This window comes from Muscardinus avellanarius (genome assembly GCF_963383645.1).
Source record: "Muscardinus avellanarius genome assembly, chromosome: 14".
NCBI classification, from domain to species: Eukaryota; Metazoa; Chordata; class Mammalia; order Rodentia; family Gliridae; genus Muscardinus; species Muscardinus avellanarius.
The window spans coordinates 10,422,386-10,441,231 of NC_137800.1; the positions used below are offsets into that span (position 1 = coordinate 10,422,386).

The 18,846-nt window shown below is 43.7% G+C and overlaps 1 protein-coding gene across 1 annotated transcript in view; it reads left to right on the plus strand.

Moving 5' to 3' along the window:
- Nucleotides 1–18,846, plus strand: part of EBF2 (EBF transcription factor 2) — a gene marked incomplete at both ends in the record, with an annotated part of 203,646 nt that overhangs the window by 177,623 nt on the left and 7,177 nt on the right. The window contains 4 exons of the mRNA XM_080710564.1: nt 8,405–8,493; nt 10,391–10,456; nt 10,538–10,715; nt 12,607–12,792. Of these exons, the coding sequence (XP_080566690.1) occupies nt 8,405–8,493; nt 10,391–10,456; nt 10,538–10,715; nt 12,607–12,792 (519 nt within the window). The remainder of the gene's footprint in view (nt 1–8,404; nt 8,494–10,390; nt 10,457–10,537; nt 10,716–12,606; nt 12,793–18,846) is intronic.

An 18,846-nucleotide genomic window follows, 5' to 3' on the forward strand; every position in this document is an offset into this window, starting at 1 on the left:
AAGGCAGATCCCACGCCATGAGCAGCTGGACCTCTGCCGCACTAGCGGATGCTATGAAAACCTTAACGCAGGACCACTAACCTGTGCGTCTCATACAGATTTTGCACCTCTAATCCAAACATCTGAAGCCTGAAATGCTCCAACAACCCAAAACCTTCTGAACACTGATAGGATGCTATAAATGGAAAATTCCACACCTGATTTCATATACTTGGGGTCATGGTCAAAATACACATGCATTACAAATACTGTATAAAATTACTTTTGGGCTATGTGTGCAAGGTATATATGAGCTCTAAATGAGTTCCATGTTTATTCTTGGGTCTCATCCCCAAGATAATTCATTATGTACATGCCAGTATTTCAAAATCCTAAAAGAATTTAAAATCTGAAATGCTTCTGGTTCCCAGGGATACTCAGTGTGTATTGATTGCCGGACACGTTGTGGGGAGGGCAGAAGGTGGATGGCGGGATGAAGAGATTGGGTGCAGGAGGAAGGACAAGACCCTAGCACATTAGAGGCAGGCCTCATGGGAGTCCGCTGGGAGGATCAGAGGCTTCTGGGACAGGGTCAAGGAGGAGGAATGAAGGCGTCCTGAAGGTGGCGCGGGACAGGAGCCTGTCTGTGTTCTTTTGAATTCCTCCCAAGCTGGGGTGTTCTGCACCTTCCTGTCCCGTCAACAGAGAGCAAGTCTGACTGAAGCCACACACCAGGTATTCTGGTTTGAATAGTCTCCTCTGTGCACGTCAAAGTCCATCTTCTCGTCTGTTTATCTGGCAGTCACAGGACATAGGGTTAGCTTACTTTGTCTTTTAGGAAACAACACGATCCAGCTTCCTTTCAGTTGTTTATTTTATCAAAGGAAATTGGGATTTGGAGCTTGGGCTGCAGGGTGCCTTGGTTTCGTGGGATGCCCCCCCTCGGTGGATGGCTTACTTTGTGAGCACCTGTTCCATCCATCCTTACTGCAGACGGATGCACATGGACTCAGTCACACAGCTGGGCTCGGGATTTCTACTTTGATCAGCCTCTTGTTGGTCATCCATGGACACTGGTGATCCTAGAACCCAAATGAGATGCAGGAGTGAGGAGCTGGGTCCCGGGCCTGCGTGGGATTTGCCATTGTCCCACGGTCACCAAAGTGGATGGAGAGCTCAGACCTTCCCTCACCCCATCATCTTCTTCTCCCAGATTCCTTCGATTTGCAGCTCCGTTGTTTAAGGGCTTAAGTGACCTTCCATAATGTCTCTGTTGTTGATCAGAATTGCCAACAAGTGTCCCTTTTTCTGTGCCAGCCAGTGTACCTATATTTTTTGGGAAAAGAAATAGAAGTATGGCTGGGGTAAACAACATCTGGTTCTTGTGCCTCCTCTTAAAAAAAGAAAATAAAAATCATATAGAATTTATATGCCCCATCAATCCTTTGGGAAAATTATTGAGTACCAGCCAGATTTTTGTTTTTTAAATGAGTAGTTCCCAGCAGATATTTTTAGTTAAATACTATTTACTTAGAAAAGGAAACTCTTCACACATTGCTTATAGTTTATATCTATTTGTTCAGCCCAAGAGGTGTAAGTAACCTCATATATTATACTCACAATCAAAATGAGAAATGACACATAAGATTCAAGCTCTCAGGAGAAATATTATGAAATCTCAAGGTATTGATGAAAATTTTTCAAGGCTGATCCAAATGGGATTTAGATTCTGTGGCAGTTGAAATGTGTATTATTAAACTCCTTAAGCAAACCCAAATGACTCCCAGTGGAGGATTAAGACATTCTATGTATAGCAAAGACGAAATTCTCATGTCTGAGTTCTCGCTGTTGAATTCCCCCTTGATTAGCTTCTGTAATATTTAACTTTATGCCATGCCATAATTATTTAATAAAAGGTAAATATAAATTATACTTCGGTGGGGAGATGACCTTTTACCTTAATGTTATATTACTAAAGAAAGACATAGATAAATAGAACCTATAGATTGAGGCATACTTTTAATTTATTCTATTTCTGCCTTGCCAGCAATTCTCCACATCCCTGTCAGCCAGAGGGTTGGCAGAACTTCAGGGCCCCACACTCCGTGTGGTAGGCAAGGCTGTGAATTCACATGGATGATGGCGCTTAACGACTTGGTTGGCCCTCAGAGACTGTCTTGGTGGTGCTGTTCTTGGGCTCCTTGTTAGCTAACTGAGGTTTGCTGGGCTCGCCCCATGCCTGAAAAGCCAGCAAGCTCCAGGAGCTGAGGAGGGCGTGGGAGGGGTGCTGGCATCCAGGGTGGAGCTGAATCCAGGGGCCACAAGCTACTGGCCAGTTGGAGAGTCGGTTCAGAACTAAAGCAAAAGTTGTCAGACTGACCTCAGAGTCGTGAAGGCTCCGACTGCATGGCGCTTTAGCTTCTGGTTGGGTGTTGACTACCAGCTTTGTCATCGCTACTTCCAGTATGTACTTGATTATATGAGAGCGTGTGCGTGCGTGCGTGCGTGCGTACGTGTGTTCCCTGCCCATACAGATAACTACATTGTATTTCACTCTTCTCCTTGTCCTTTGGATGTGAGCCTCATTCATCCCACTGTTTATAAAGTCCAGCAGGGACTGGCCAAAGCAGTACAACATAAAAAATCAACAGTTGCACCTAATCTATCCCATTTAAACCATGATCTCCCCACTCAGTGTGGTCCAGCTCCTCTGCTCTTCTTAAGCTGGGGAGGAGTGAGGGAGGGCAGGAAAGATAAGCCAGACAGGACCCTTATTAAAAATCCTGATGATTTTTAATCTGATAGGGGCGATCGGTGGGAACAAATGCTTGATAAACACTGTTAAGGAGAAACCCTCCTCTACCTTCCCCCTGTACGTACTGTCCAGAGCCCAGCTTCCAAGAGTCCCTCTGTGGGCTGCAGAAAGGAGCACGCAGGGAGGGGGTCAGTAGCCGGGCGGCTGTGGATTGGGCAGGCAGCGCGCCTGCTGGGAGTGGCCGAGCAGATGGAAGGAAGGAACAGGACAGCCATGGAGACAGGAGCAGTTGGGCTTCCTCCCTGGGGTATTCTTTTCATTTGTGTTCAGCACATTGTGAGCATACCCATATTTATGATTTTTCAGTCTTCAGCATCGAGGAAAATCTGCACTTTCGGATAACAACCCAGGGCCCAGGTCACACACGATGCGGTGATGGCTGGTTCGGGGGCTCCGGGCAGCTCTCTGCCGCTGCTGGTTGACAGCAAATGGGGCCTTTCCCCATCTCAGCGACTCCAAGTCCGGTGACCCAGGCAGCGCTCAGCCTCCACAGTCAGCAGGTTTTTTTCTTGAAGCTGGGAGGAAATAGAGAAATAGAAGAAACATTTCTGGTTTAATGGCAGAAATGGCTACCAGCACAGGTTTGAGGGATAGAGAAGTCAGGCTGCAAATCCGACCTGTGCGACTTCACTGAACTCAAGATAGAGCCCGTCGCAGGGCTGCGAGGGGGGCTAAGCGAGCTAAGGAATAAAAAAGGATTTGTTAAGTGCCTGTAACAGAGTAAGCTTTCAGTATATCCTAACGGTGGTAACAAGCCTCTAAAAATCCTATTACTAGAGAAAAAGGCTTCGGAAATTGCTGACATTATAAAAAGTTTATGGAATGATTCCAAATATGCATATAGCTACTTTTACATGAGTTTCTGCATAAGATGATAGATAACATTAGTACTAACGTTAGTACAAGTGTTTAATTTGCCTTCCTTCCCCAAAACATACCAGGGTACATTTTCAGGAAAGTATAAAAAGTAGGGAAATCTGGCATTACTGCTTAAAGTGCGGCTCATGTCTCTGACATGCCAGAAATGTTGGGACCCTGAGCTGGTGTTGCCGGCAGTGTGTGTCCTGGAGGACAGGAGGATGCCGGGCTCGTGCTTCCTTTAGGAAAGAATGGCATTTGAAATCTAAGGACACTGTAGAAGGAAGAATTTATGGTAGCAAAAATGGATAGAGTGTGTTAGATGAGGTGATCAAAAAAGATAAATTAAATAAAACATTAAGTCATTACCCATGGAACACGGACAAGACAGATATGTATTAATTCACAAAGAACTCCAATTCCAAAAGGCAGCTTTTGTACAGGTTACCTTTTGAACATCCAGCACAGTTAGCTAGAATAAACAATTAATAATTGATTGCCCAGCTCCTTAGAAACTTTAGGATTCTTCTTGGAACAAAAAGTCAAAATTAGAAATAAGGCTAGAAAATTCCAACAAAAAGAGGAAGTAGAATAACATATTAAAATGTAAACAAATCCTATTTTGAACATATATAATAAAACATTTTAACTCGAGGAAATTGATTTTTTTAAAAAAAATACTGAAGCTATTAAGAACAAAGCATCAGCCCAGGATTTCTGATTGGCCGTCAGATGAATGACGCGTTGTTCATGGAGAGTGTCACGGGCCTGGAGATCTGGGTAGGAGACGTCTATGGAGCAGTCACATGGGATGTCCCGCCGAATAAGGAACTGTCTAAAGGCAGACGCTCTGTACTAGAGATACAGAGGTGTGATGATCTACACGTAGCTTAGCATGGAGCCTCGGGGGTATGGGTGAAGTTGCCCAGGAGAACGCATGACAGGGCACAAGAAAGACCGGACAAAAATCTCAAGAAGCATCAGCACTTGCAAAATGGGCAGGAAAAGACAAATCTTCAAGGTAGGCTGAGATGCGATGGCCAGAGAGGAAGGCGTAGGGCGGAGCACGGCAGGCTCAGGAGAGGGCCAGGGTGGAGATGTTTCCAGAGGAGATGGGAGTGCTGCCAGTGCTCATCTGAGATGAGATAGGTTTCTCTTGGTTTGGTTAAGATGTTTTGGTGACCTTGCAAGAGGAATCTTACTAAGGCTCTTTCAAACTCTTAGTCAAGACATACTATCTATAGCATATGCTAAAATATAAAAACATTCTAAATCCATTCTTATAAATGGATACTTCTCAATTTTCTTTTTAAAGTTGGTATAAAATAGAAACCAACACAAGCTGAACAGAGCAGTGTTCACAATCCCCGTTATTCATCCAGACACATAAATCCTGGCGACAGTAATGACGGTGGACGCCGAGTGCTCACTGGGGCCTGGCTGCCACCAACGTTGGCCGCATCATTGATTTAATTCTACACCAGTAGTCATAAGAAAATGTCCACAAATTGAATCCACAGATATACTAAGGACATTATGTTAATACTTAGGAGTTAATGTTTAATTGTTAAGTCATAGAAATTGTATTGTAAGATATAATATGAATTGGTCAAAGAGGGAGATTCCCAAGATTATAATTTTCTAAAATTCCAGCAAGTTCTGATAAAACCTTTGTTGAAACAGGATAAATACTATCTAACTCAAATAACCACGTTTGGTGATGAAATGTTGCTGCCATTTCTATTTAAAGAAAAACACATAAGAATTAATCCATCATCCTTTATTCAGTATATTGTTTGGGAAGTTTTAGCCAAGACAGAAGGGGAATAAGAAAACTAAACAGTATATGTAGATGATATCAGTATAAAAGCTAACTATATTTTCTCTAGTTTTGATGTAACTGAAAAAATATTAAAAAAAAAATTTCTGACGGGCATGGTGGCGCACGCTTGTAATCCCCACACTTGGGAGGCTGAGACGAGGATCACACAGGTTCGAAGCCAGCCTCAGCTACTTAGTGAGGCTCTCAGCAACTCAGTGAGACCCTGTTTTCAAATAAAATATAAAATAGGTCTGGAAGTATAGCATGGAGGTAGAATGCCCCTGGGTTCCACCCCCAGTACCACAAAAATAAATAAATAAATAAAAATAAATAAAATTTTTCTAAGGTTTTCAGCCAGGCTCAGTTACTTAGTGAGGCCCTCTGCAACTTAGTGAGACACTGTTTCAAAATAAAGAATAAAAAAAAATCTGGCTGGGAATGTAGCTCAGAGGTAGAATGCCCCTGGATTCCATCCCCAGCACCACACAAAACTTTTTTCTAAGGTTAATATAGAATAATAAATGGATAAGAATAGTTGAGAAAATGTAGATTAAAAGACTGTGTATGTGTGGAAGGGCACTTACACTGTCAATTATTACACACACATCACAACCACCATGCTGTCATTCTCCCCCAGAACAGAAACTCAGTTCAGTGCAACAGAATAGAATGCCTGGAAATCACTTGACACAGCGTGGAGACCTAAGCAGTACATGATAAAACAAAATCCAGATACGTTAAATAATTTAAGAATTCACATAGCCGGGCATGGTGGTGCACTCTTGTGATCCTAGCATTCGGGAGGCTGAGACAGGAGGATCTCAGTTCGCGGCCAGCCTCAGCTACTTAGTGAGGCCCTTTGCAACTCAGTGAGACCCTGTTTCAAAATAAAGAACAAAAAACAGGGCTGGGGATGTTGTTTGGAGATAGAATGCCAACAATGGGTTCTGTTCTAGTACCACAAACAAACTGACATAGCTATGTACATATATGTATTGTGTGGTTATAGTCATCCTTAATAATGGTGCCATATTCGGAAAAAATGCATTATTAGAAGATTCTGCCCTCGTCCTATCATAGAGTGTGTTCACACAGATGGCATAGCCCGCTACACACCCAGGTTGCATGGTATATATTGTGTGTATGTGGCCTGTGTGTGGAATATTGTTACGCAGTGAATACACAGGTGTGTTGTGTGCATGAGGGCACACTTAACAGGACTTGCAGTTAGGATGGCTTTTCTATAGATAATACCTAAGGACAAACTGGGATGTGATAAATACCAGGATGACAAAATGTTAAAACATCTTAATAGATAATCAGGTGTTTTATAAGCCAGTGGACAAGAGTGCAGAAAGCAGTACGCAGCTTATAAAAAGAGAAATTTGAATAATAGGCAGTATCAGAACAAACTCGTCTACTCACTGGCAGGTAAGACAGCGGAAGTTGAAGTGACTGTCTGCGTTGCCGGCGGAAGCCTGAGCTCAGGCTCTTCCGAGGAGCCGTTTGACAGCATGCGAGAAAGGCCTTAAATATAAATCATAATTTTTGGTCCAGTAATTCTAATTCTTGGCATTTCCCGATTGAAATAATTGAAATTATGCACAGAGGATAATTATTGCTCTGATTTTTATAATAGTGAGAAATTAGGATCCCATTAAGTGCCCAGCTTTAGGAAGCCATTTAAATAAATTATAGAACATGTCATGAAAAAATATGCAGGAATTTTAAATAATGCTGTAAAAGAATATTTAATAACCTGGGGGAAAGTTTACGATATACAGGGTTGTTAAATGGATAGAAAGTAGGTGATGTAACCATGCGGCGAGCGTGTCTCTGAGTCACTTCAGGTGTGTGTGAGTGTGCTGAAGTCCGGGAAGCGCAGAAGTGTTGCTTCTTGGCATCTCCTCAGTGTGGGCCTAGGGCCGGTTTTATTTATACTCTAAAGCTATTTATAATTCCTCTCAAGAAAGGGCATGCTTTTGATAGAATAATAGCAACAAATGTTCATAGAATATATACGCAAAAAAGATTTAAAAATCCAGCTTCCCGTGTTTATTGCTTCCTAACAGGAATGCAGACAATTACTATTTTATCCTCTGCTTGTTTCTTTATTTTGATTGTTCACTAATTTCAAAACGATAAAATCTGAACAACAAACTTTAAAAATAAAGGGAGAAAGGAGAGAGAATAAAGGAATCAACTCTGAAAACTAGGATCCTAAAAATGTTGAAGTAGTGTCACTCAGTCCTTCACTTTCTACTGACCGACGCCGCGTGCGTACTGTGCGCTGATCTCTGTCGTAAACGATGAGGACGCAGTGGCAGTGGTTAAACAAAATGAGTTCTGGGCTCACCGACCCGGCAGGGTAGTAGGAAAGGCCGGCATGAAATAAAGCCCACGGGTAGCTAAATTGACTTCAAATTGTGAAAGTGTATTTTGCATAAAAACAGGGTCTTATGAGAACAAGATCATCAGAGGCTTATGTAGGTGTGGATGTAAATATTTAAAAGAATGATCAAGAAAGAGTGATATTTAGAAGAATAGGTGAAAAGGCATATCAGGGAAAGGAGAGAAAGAAAGGAGAGAAAAAATAATATACAGGTAGAAATTCCAAATATGGCCAGTTGGATAATATTTTGGTGTTTGAGAGTGGGGAAAGAATTTTAAGGGTGTGTCCTTAGGCAGAGAGGGTGCAGTGATTGTAATCATCCTGAAAACTGGAAATGACTTTCTAATGGAAAACATAAAATTCCTATAAATTTGAATTCATGTGTGAATTAATCACTGTCAATTGCAAAACCCCTAATTGATTGCAACTTATGTATCAATTCTTAGACAGATAATACTAAGAGCTTTCTATTACTTCTAGAAGACTTATTGCTTTATGGCCTGGATGCATATTCAAAAAGAGGATTTTTACCTTTCAGCATTAAATGAACCCACCATAGACTACGGCTTCCAGAGGCTGCAGAAGGTCATCCCGAGGCATCCCGGGGACCCTGAGCGATTAGCCAAGGTAAAGTGCTTTGGATATTGACACGTGCAGACCTTTCGGTAGAATTTCAGCAAATCTAGACAAATCCAGCCATTTAAGTCCCATTAAAATTAATTAGGCCTTGAAATTGGCTAAGCTTTAGATATAAAATGAACATAAAATTTCTACTAACTATGAAATATATTATGTTTAATCTCTGAGGAAGTATGAAATTGGAAAATTTGGGCCTATAAAACAGATATGCTACAAGAATATTCAGCTTATAAAACATTGCCAACTTTATGAAAATAAATATTTGCATAATTGCTTAAAAGTGTAAGCGTCTACTCCTTTGTATTTAAATATGATTTTACTTGCCTGTAATTGCACACACCTATCAATCCACAATCAAGTGTTCATTGAGGGCTGCCTGTGTACATAAGAACTTAATGGAGATAAAAAATGTCTCCGTACAAGCCAGGCATGGTGACACATGCTTTTCTGATCCCAGTAGCCGGGGAGCTGAGACATGAGGATCACAGATTCAAGGACAGCCTCAGCAAATAGTGAGACTGTCATCAATATAGTGAGACCCTGTTTCAAAATAACAATAAAATAGGGCTGGGGGTGTAGCTTGGAGGTAGACTGCCCCTGGGTTCAATCACCAGTACCACAATTTTTTTAAATTAAAAAAGTCTCCATACAAAACTTTTATGAAATATACTACTTTTTTGCTTATGAAAAACTACATTATAAATATGACCCATGATGATATCCTTCTTTATTTAAAAATGCATCAATTTACCAGTTGTCATTCAAGTTATGAGAAAATATTAAATGTTTACATTTATACCTGAGCAAATTAAGTTATATAAACACACAAATTATAGAGTGCCATTCTCTCTGTTCTGTACTGTGAGTCAAATTCAACTACTAGTTGCTTCTACCTCACACCTTTATTTTCCTCCTAGAAAACTCCCCAGCCCCACTATTAAATTAGATGATATCTGGAAAGTAGGTTAATAGCAGTTTAAAAGGCTGTAAAAAAACAGGAGGTGGAAAGGCAAAACGAGAGGAGAGGGATTAGTGATTACTAATTCTCTCCAGTTAAAGTGAACAGGGGGAAATATTATTGAAAGAATTCATCTTTATTAAGATAAAATTTTGCAGAAGACGTCACCGAGGTAATTTCAGTACTCTGGACAACTCCTTGGCTAGCAGCTAAACTCAGGCCCATCGATCATTTGAAGAAGATTTGGTTAATTAGAGTAGCAGCTTTTTCATACAGTGATCTGAAAGTAGTTTTTAATAGCACTTCTGTGACATTGTTAATTTTAACCAACTCCACCCTTAATTTGACTCACTTTTTTATTGTTGTTGGGGTAGCACAACCCTGTATGTAGCCACATGACGGTGGGTGTATTTCATGCAGCTGCTTATGTCTAGAGGGATTTATATCTGTGGGTATACTCCATCTGTCAGTCCAAATAGTTGGCTTGTTGGCCGATTATTTACATTTAGGGGCAGGGGTGTGAACTTTTGAATTCCAGGTCTAATTTCTGGACCTAAGGTGAGACAGAACACCATGGCAGAAGGCGTAGCAGAACAAAGATTCTTACCTCATGGGCAGTTTGAAAGGAGAGAGAGAGAGAAAGACAGGCAGACAGACAGACAGACAGACAGGCTGGGGACAAAATCTACCCTTCCAGGGAGCATCCCCAGCTTCCCCCAGTCAGGCCCCACCACCTCTTACTAATGTCATCAAATCGTTAGCCCATCAACACACTGGTCCACGGATGAGCTCAGAGCCTCGTGGTCCCATCGCACTCCAAAGCCCACCTCTGAACACCGGTGCACCGTGGACCAAGCCTCCAACCCATGAACCCGGGGGGACTCTTCTTATCCAATCCCTAACACCTACCCTCTCCTTTCTTTTCAGGAAATGCTATTGAAAAGAGCTGCAGATCTGGTGGAGGCCCTCTACGGCACACCCCACAATAACCAGGTTAGAACTCCCGTCTTACGCCCTCTTGAGCTCGGCTCTTCATGCTGGATAAAATGCTCAACCCAACCTGCCATTTTGCAGGACATCATTTTGAAGCGAGCTGCAGACATTGCTGAAGCCCTCTACAGTGTCCCCAGGAATCCCAGCCAGATTCCAGCTCTCTCCAGCTCCCCGGCTCACAGCGGCATGATGGGAATCAATTCTTACGGCAGCCAGCTCGGGGTCAGCATCTCTGAGTCCACACAAGGAAATAATCAAGGTACTGCCTTTCTCAGAGTCGGAGTTCTAATGCGTCTTCTATGTCTAAAGGTCGGTTCTTCTGGAGTAGAGAGAGTTAGAGCGTGAGTCACAGACCATCAGCAGACTGTATCTTCAAAGAAGCATTCTTCATATAGATTAGATTGGCAGTGTTATGGTGGCATATTATTAGGTTCTGAGCTCCCTGGGTACCAGGTAGAATCCCTTTGATTAAAAATATTAAGGATAAGATTGACTATTGTAAATTTAGAAGCATTTAGGCATGCGGAAACTAGGTTTATAGGTAGTAATTGGTTAGAATTTATACTTTTATTGTAATAATCAGATCGGATAATGAAAAGAGGCCTATCATTGACATTGTTATTTATTATTCTCGACTCTCTTCCTGGTAATCAAGAATGAGTGGCTTGGTTTTATTTGGTAACTTCTATAGCATATTATCTTATATGTACATATATAACAACAAGTTTATTCAACCAAATATTTACACTTTTGCATGTAAAATGTATTGTGAAAAGATTTTTTTCAATGAGATTGGCTTTATTACTAAAGGACTATCCTAAATCTGTTATAAGTCATTTTTTAAAAGAACGAATGCTCCCGATGACATCTTTAACCTTGGGATAGTTTTATTTTAGTTTCTAATTTTATTCATACATTGAAGAGAGTTCCTCATTCTCTTTCCCAGGGTGATTCTTTTGAAGGAGTAGGCAGAGCACAATAGTACATTTTTTTTTTTTTTAACACACGGAACCCATGGACCGTATGTCTTTTTTTTTTTTCATTTGAAGATAATTTTGTGTTGTTCCCCTAAATGGCTTTAGAGTCAATTATCCAAAGTATGTTTCAAGATAGGCTGAAAGATCTTGCTGTGTGGGGTCTCAGAGGCATGGGGAAGACTTCTCACAACCCCTCCCCTACACTGGATGCATCTTGCTTAGTCACTGATGCTGTGGAGTCCTGGGTTATAAAGACATTTAGATGAGAAACATTAGCTTTTTTGAAGGAAACGCCCCCCCACTATCATGTAGGGCATGGTAACAACTTTGAAGCACATTTCCAAAACTGTGCTCTGTAGAACACAAATGGCCCCAGAAATATCATTAGGATGACATTCCCCAGCCCCCAAAGACGCTGTGGTGTGTTCATTGTAAACACTAAGTTATTCGAGTTAAACCAGATTAGGTATTCTCTAAGCTTTTCTATGTGAATATTCAAGAAATAGCCACAGTACATAGCACCGGCCCAGCTTTACTTAACCACTGATTTTTTCCCCTCAGTGATGTGATACCAATTAGTATCTCCTAGGACTCCAATGTCTTATAAGATATGATGCAGGAGATGGCCTCCCAAGGCTGCTTGGTGGGAGGTAGGGATGCTGAGTGCGGCTTTGAAAGAAGACATTCTAAGAAGGGACATCAGGGGCACAGCCTTACATAGGATGGGGAGGAGAAGAGGGCATAAGACACCAAGGACTTGGTTATTAGGTACCAAAGCACAGTGGGTGGAAGGAATGAGTTCCAGTATTCTACAGAGCAGCTGGGTGGCTATAGTTAACAATAATTTGTGGTATATTTCAAAATAGCTGGAAGAAACTACTCTGAATACGTCTAACACAAAGAAATAATAAATGCTTTAGAGGATAGACATCCCCGCTTTGATCACTGCACATCGTGTACGCGTGCCAGACTCTCACCGGCACCCTACATGACGTGTACAGTTGTTATATGTCAATTAAAAGAGAATTGCTGAAAACAGCCTGCCTCCCCGCCCACCCACCCGGGCGCGCCTCGGTGGTGTCCCGTGGTCTGGGGCCAGTGTGGGCCTGTGCTGGACCTGGGTCTGACTGTGCGCACCGGTTGACTTACATGGCCTTTTCCTTGGTGGTCCAGGATACATCCGCAACACAAGCAGCATCTCCCCGCGGGGATACTCGTCCAGCTCCACGCCCCAGCAGTCGAACTACAGCACCTCCAGCAACAGCATGAACGGCTACAGCAACGTCCCCATGGCCAACCTGGGCGTCCCCGGGTCGCCGGGATTCCTGAATGGCTCGCCCACGGGCTCCCCGTATGGAAGTAAGTTCCCTCGTGACCCCTCTGCGCACCCAGGGCTCTCCGCCTCTGGGTCCTACTGTGTGCTTGCGGGCAGAGCTGCACTCCTCGCTAACTTAAGGGGACAGCCCAGGGAGCTGAGGAAATGTCCTTCTTGACTTTCGCTCTTTTCTTTTCGCTGGACTTGGCTTCACTGGGTCACGTAAGGCTCTGTGGGGGAAAGAAAGAGATAAATGGTTCTCTTTTTACAGAGGAAGAGTATGTGTGACTTGGTCTATGAGAGTGAGGAGTTAAGAATCTAAGTTAACTACATGTCTGTCTTCATGGGGTGCTTTCAGAAGCCACGTTTTATTTCCTCTTCCTGGGGACATTCTGCAGTTAATATTATCCCCACATTACAGGCAAAGGAGTTTGGGTGCTCTGCGGTTGACCTACTTATCCACGTGCCACCGCTAGGGAATTGCAGGCAATCATCTGGGCACGGGACGGGTGGCTTCAAGTCACTTGTCCCGGCAGGCTCCTTTCTGACTTTAGGACGGCTCTCCCCTCCAGCGGCACCTCCAGGGGGTGGAAGTTGACTGTGTCCATCGGTGCCTCGCAGTCTTAGTCTGGGGTGTGGCTGCAAGGTCAGCACTCGGTGGCGTTGTGAAAACTTAGCTGGGCGACTCGGGAAGCTGGGCTGGGGACTTGCGCAAGGGTCCCAGGAGCCCGAGAGGGTATGTGTTTTTCCAAATTACTTAGGGAATAAATACTTCAGGTCAGGGGACGTGCTGACATGGAGAGTCGGAGTGATTGAGCGGCACGCTCTCGGAACGCGGGTGTTGTTGCAAGGCCCCGCAGCTGGGCCTCTTTTCACCCAGAGCGGTTCCCTGGCGCCAGGAGCAAGGTCGTGTCAAGGACAGCAGCAGGCAGGCCCGGGGCCAGGGCTCGGAGCGGCAGGCCTCGGCAGCCACCTCTCACGCCTGCGACCTCCGGCTCCCCGGGGACACCGCACACGCGTTACTTCCAGGGCGCCTCTTCAGTTCTTGCGCTCCACACTCGACGTGCGGTGGGTGACGAGAACAGAGGACCAGCCAGTGAGGGTGGCAGAGGCTGCTCCTCTCGTGGGACTAGTTTGTCACTGCGGAGACTGAGCTCTGCGTGTGTCTGGGCCCATGGCCCAGCGTGGTCCAAGGAAATCAGGCTCCAGTTGATGGATTTGCTGCTTTACCCGGTTCTGGGGAATGTTAGTCATCAAATGGCTACTATGGGTGTATAAAATAGAAGCTAATAAGAAATAGAGATTAAAAAAATCTATTGAGCAACATCAGATAAATCCAAGGACCAGCGTAGATCAAGGGAGTCACTAATTTGATTCTGACCTTAAAAAATACTCAAGCAGAGAGAGGAACATTATTTGTTATGAGATTTTACAGCCACATGTTATTTTTAAAGTGCTCAGGAAGAGTGTGGACACTGTTGCTTAGACCCAAGGACATTGTCCCGTGCTTCCTCATGGACGAGGTGCCTGTGTATCAGAGGGCGTGCCTCGTTAACAGTCCCACAAGCGACCTGCAGGCAACGGACCTTTGTGTGAATAAGGTCCCAGCGGCAGCAAGAGGAGTAATTAAAATTGCACGCACTCTCTAGATGGAAGCGCATTCTCACATCTAGAGTCCAGTCTGATTCTTATGGCCACCTGTGACATGAGGGTCGTAATTACCATCACGATCACCCTCCCGTGTAAGAGGCGAGGAGTGTTAGGTGACTGACTCAAGGATTTATTGCCAATAAATAGTGAAAATGGGGCTACAATACCCGTCGCCAGAGTCAGGAAACCATGTTTTAAAATTCAATAACAAAAGCCGGGCGTGGTGGGCACGCTTGTCATCCCCGCGCTTGGGAGGCAGAGACGGGAGGATCGCGCAGGTTCGAAGCCAGCCACGCTGGCGTAAGAGACCCTGTTTCCAAATAAAAATATAAAATAGGTCTGGGAGTGTAGCCCGGAGGTAGAAGGGCTTCTAGGAACCCCAGTACCACTAAAAGAAAAAAAAATCATAACAAGTATTTAGTAAATTTACAATGCATTATTAGGCTGAACATACAAAATTTCCTCCATTTGCCATTTTTGATCAAGAAAAAGGGTAGTTTCATATGGTTAAATCAGACTTTCATGTATCTATTAAGTTGAACCATGTGAAACAGTGGGTTTTGTGGATAAAAAATGATCAGTTCTAACAACACAGGGTACAGTGCGGTGGGGAGGAGGTGGGAAGAGAGACAGGAGGCGGCGGGGGTGGGGGGGCCAGGCATGCCGAAGCACGCTTCTAATCCCAGGGGTTGGGAGGCTGAGACAGGAGGACCACAAGTTGGAGGCCAGCCCCAGCAACGTAGTGAGGCCCTCCACAACTTAGTAAGACCCTGTTTCAAAATAAAAAATAATAAAATAGAGGGTAGAGCTCAGAGGTAGAATACCCCTCAGTTATTATTAATAGTACAGAGAAAGAGACAGAGACAGAGACAGGGGCGGGGGGTAGAGGAGGGGAAGAAAGACCAAAGAGAACAGATGACAACACATGTCAGCCGGGTGTTATTTGCTTAGTGGTTCTCGCTGGATGACTCACCTGACAGGGAAAAATTCTTCTAACTCCAGCTAGTAACTTCATGATCATTCAAACCTACTTCCTCAAGCAAATCAATAGCATCTTAAACCTTTAAGTCATCTGTTAAAACAAGGCAGTATGCACAGAATGGGAAAAAGAGGAAGAGAGGAGCCCCCCGCCCTAGCAGCGGGAAGGAGCCCAGCGGCCCTCGCAGCTCCGTCCATAGCCATCTTTGCGCCCTGGTTTCTGGAGGGAGGGCCCAGAGGAGTCAGAGCCCGGGAACGGGACTCCGCAGTCCCTGCATTACTGTCACATCCTCTGCTGCAAGAAACCAAACACCCCGTGGAGTTCATTCCAATAGCACCGACCTGCATTGTAACCAGCGAGGGCTTCGCTTCTCTGGGAAATCTTTTTTAAAAGCCCAAGGGAAAGCATTTTATCAGCTCAGTTGCTTGTGCCTGGAAACATGATCCTGTGATTGTGACTTTATTCTTTTAAACGAGTCTGCCGTGGCTGGGCCAGGCCATGGGCGATCACTCGCCAGAGGCCTTGGGAAAGCGACAGAGGCAGGCCTCTCAGTCAAGCGCGGACAGCCAGTGCGTCTCCAGTCCCTGCCCTCCAACCTGCCTCTCCCGCCTCTGCTCTCACACGACTCCAAAAACGGCCAAACAGATGTTTTTTCCATTTTACATACAAACTTCACTTCCTGGCGGTAGCAGTGTGTGCCAAGTTCCAGCTCAGTGTAAGTTTTTAATGGCTGAATTCAAAACCCCTGACAATAGGGGGTTATAATGAAACGCTGACAGACCCCTTAGCGCCAGCAAATGCAATGGCTCGGTGCAAAGGAGGGTGCGTGCCCGGCGGGTTCCAGCTGCGCTGTGCAAGCCGATCAATCCTTGTAAGAAGAAAAGTGTTTTTTCCTGAATGTCCCACGTTCACATAGGCTTCTGGGCCAGACCTGCTCGCCTCGAGCTTGGCCTCTATCCATAGAGAGATGGATGTCCAGAGAAATACTCGACTGGAAGCATGTGTGATCAGCTTTCCTAAAATGGTGCATGCTGACTGTCCCCAAAGATGGTCTCCGCGGCAAGCCTGCAGCACCCACAGGGCCGCTTCTTCCAAAGCAGAGTCTACCAAGCCGATCCCGAGTGGAGGGGGGATTGATACAGGCAGGGATCCAACCTATCCTCACAGGTTCCTCCTTCTCTTACAGAATCTTAGACCATGTCCTGGGCTTCAGCAGCTCTATATGCTCAGAAATAAATATTAAATAATTTTCTATTATGAAAGACTAAATGGAGCCTGGCGTGGTGGTGCACGCTTGTCATCCTAGCATTTGGGAGACAGACAGGAAGATCGTGGTTCAGGGACAGCCTCAGCTACTTAGTGAGGCGCTTTGCGACTCAGTGAGACCCTGTTTCAAAATAAAAAATAAAAAGTAGGGCTGGGGGTATAGCTCAGAGGTAGAATGCCCCTAGGTCCCCATCCCCAGTACCGCAAAAATAAATAAATAAATAAATAAATGATTATGAAAAACGTAGAACAAATGAAAATAGTTTTTTATTTGGGAGGTCTGGGGATGGAACCCAGGGGCATTTGACCTTCAAGCTACATCCCCTGCCCTATTTTTTATTCTTTATAAATAAATCTTCCTGTCTCCACCTCCCAAGCGTGGGGATTACAAGCGTGCGCCACCACAGCTGACCATTGTTAACTTTTAAAGTACCACCTTCCAGCCGGGCGTGGTGGCGCACGCTTGTAATCCCCGCGCTTGGGAGGCTGAGACAGGAGGATCGCGCAGGTTCGAAGCCAGCTACGCTGGCTTAAGAGACCCTGTTTCCAAATAAAAATATAAAAATAGGTCTGGGAGTGTAGCCTGGAGGTAGAAGGGTTTCCAGGAACCCCAGTACCACCAAAAAAAAAAAAAAAAGGTACCGCCTTCCAGCCGTGGGTAGATACGTTTTGAAAACTGCACAGCTAATGAGGCTCTGCCTTGGTCAGTGGGAGGAAGGTGGAAGAGCAGTGGCCAAATTGCCAGAGTCACAAACAGAAGCTGGGTCTCCGAGGACCCCTCAGGATGTAGACCTGGGGCCTGAGGCTCGGGAGCACCAGGACAGGCATTTGCCTTCAAAAGTCAAGTACCATCTCCCTGCTTTGCCCCAGGAATGTGAGAACGTATTAGTCATTGTTGTTTTCCTTTTCTTTCTTCCTTTGTTTTCTTTTTGTGTGTATATTTTTGTATCAGAGGGACTAACAGACAAGTTTGTTGACGGGAGTAAAGCCTTAAATCAAAGAGGAAAATTAGCACCGTCCAGGAAAGCTGTTATGCCTATTGCCAAGGATTGGATTATCTCTCATCAATGAAACAGAAGTTTTCCACTTTCAGTTTTTAATAGCTTGTACTAGTTTCACCTACATCAAAAGCAGTATGTGTTCATGGTAGGAAGTTCTGAAAATACGGAAAAGTAACAGGAACAAATTTCAGAACGTTCATTATCTTGTCAGTTAGCGATATCATCCCCCAGCTTCGAGGTTCATCATATCTGTCTGGACCCCTGATACTGTTTTTTAGGTAAAAGTGAGTTTTATATATGAGTTATTATAATCTGCCCTTTTCATCCAAGAAGGCCTACATTTCTCATCATTAAATATTCTTCTCCAACATTAGTTTTAATGTTTAAATTTTCTCATATGGAATTAATATAGTTTACCCTATTGTGGGTCACTTAAGTTATTTTCCAAATTTTCATTATGATAAAAATGCCCTGGGATTTATTTTTTGGCACATTCGTGATTATCTCCTTGGGATTAATTTCTAGAGATTAAATTAGTGGGTCAGAGGATATGCACACTTGATAATACTTTGCTAGGAGTTGCCAAAGTCCCTCCAGAGGTTGGTTCTCTTCCAGGAAAGAGAAAGTATGTTTCGATACACTGTTATTTTTTTCTTAATCTTTACCAACTTAACAAACTGAAAATAACATCTTGTTACTGTTTTAATTAGCATCTCATTACTACTCCTAGGAAGTGCTTCTATTCAGTTCCCTTGATTATTTTCATTGTTCCTTCTATGACTTTTTTCTATTTTTTGTCCGTTTTTCTACCAGAATGTTTTTCTTTTTCTGATTAATTTATAAAAATATATTTGCCACCGGGCGTGGTGGCGCATGCACTTGGGAGGCAGAGACAAGAGGGTGGCACAGGTTCGAAGTCAGCCGTGCTGGCTTAAGAGACCCTGTTTCCAAATAAAAAGTATAAAATAGGTCTGGGAGTATAGCCCGGAGGTAGAAGGGCTTCCAGGAACCCCAGTACCACCACCAAAAAAAAAAAAAAAAAAAACTATATTTGCCATCCAGGACATGAGCATATTTAAATAGGTACTGCAAGTATTTTTCTTATTTTGTCATTTGCCTTTTATGTATATGTTACAGATGTTTATTATTATTATTATTATTATTATTATTATTATTATTATATGGCAAATCTAGCTCGTGAA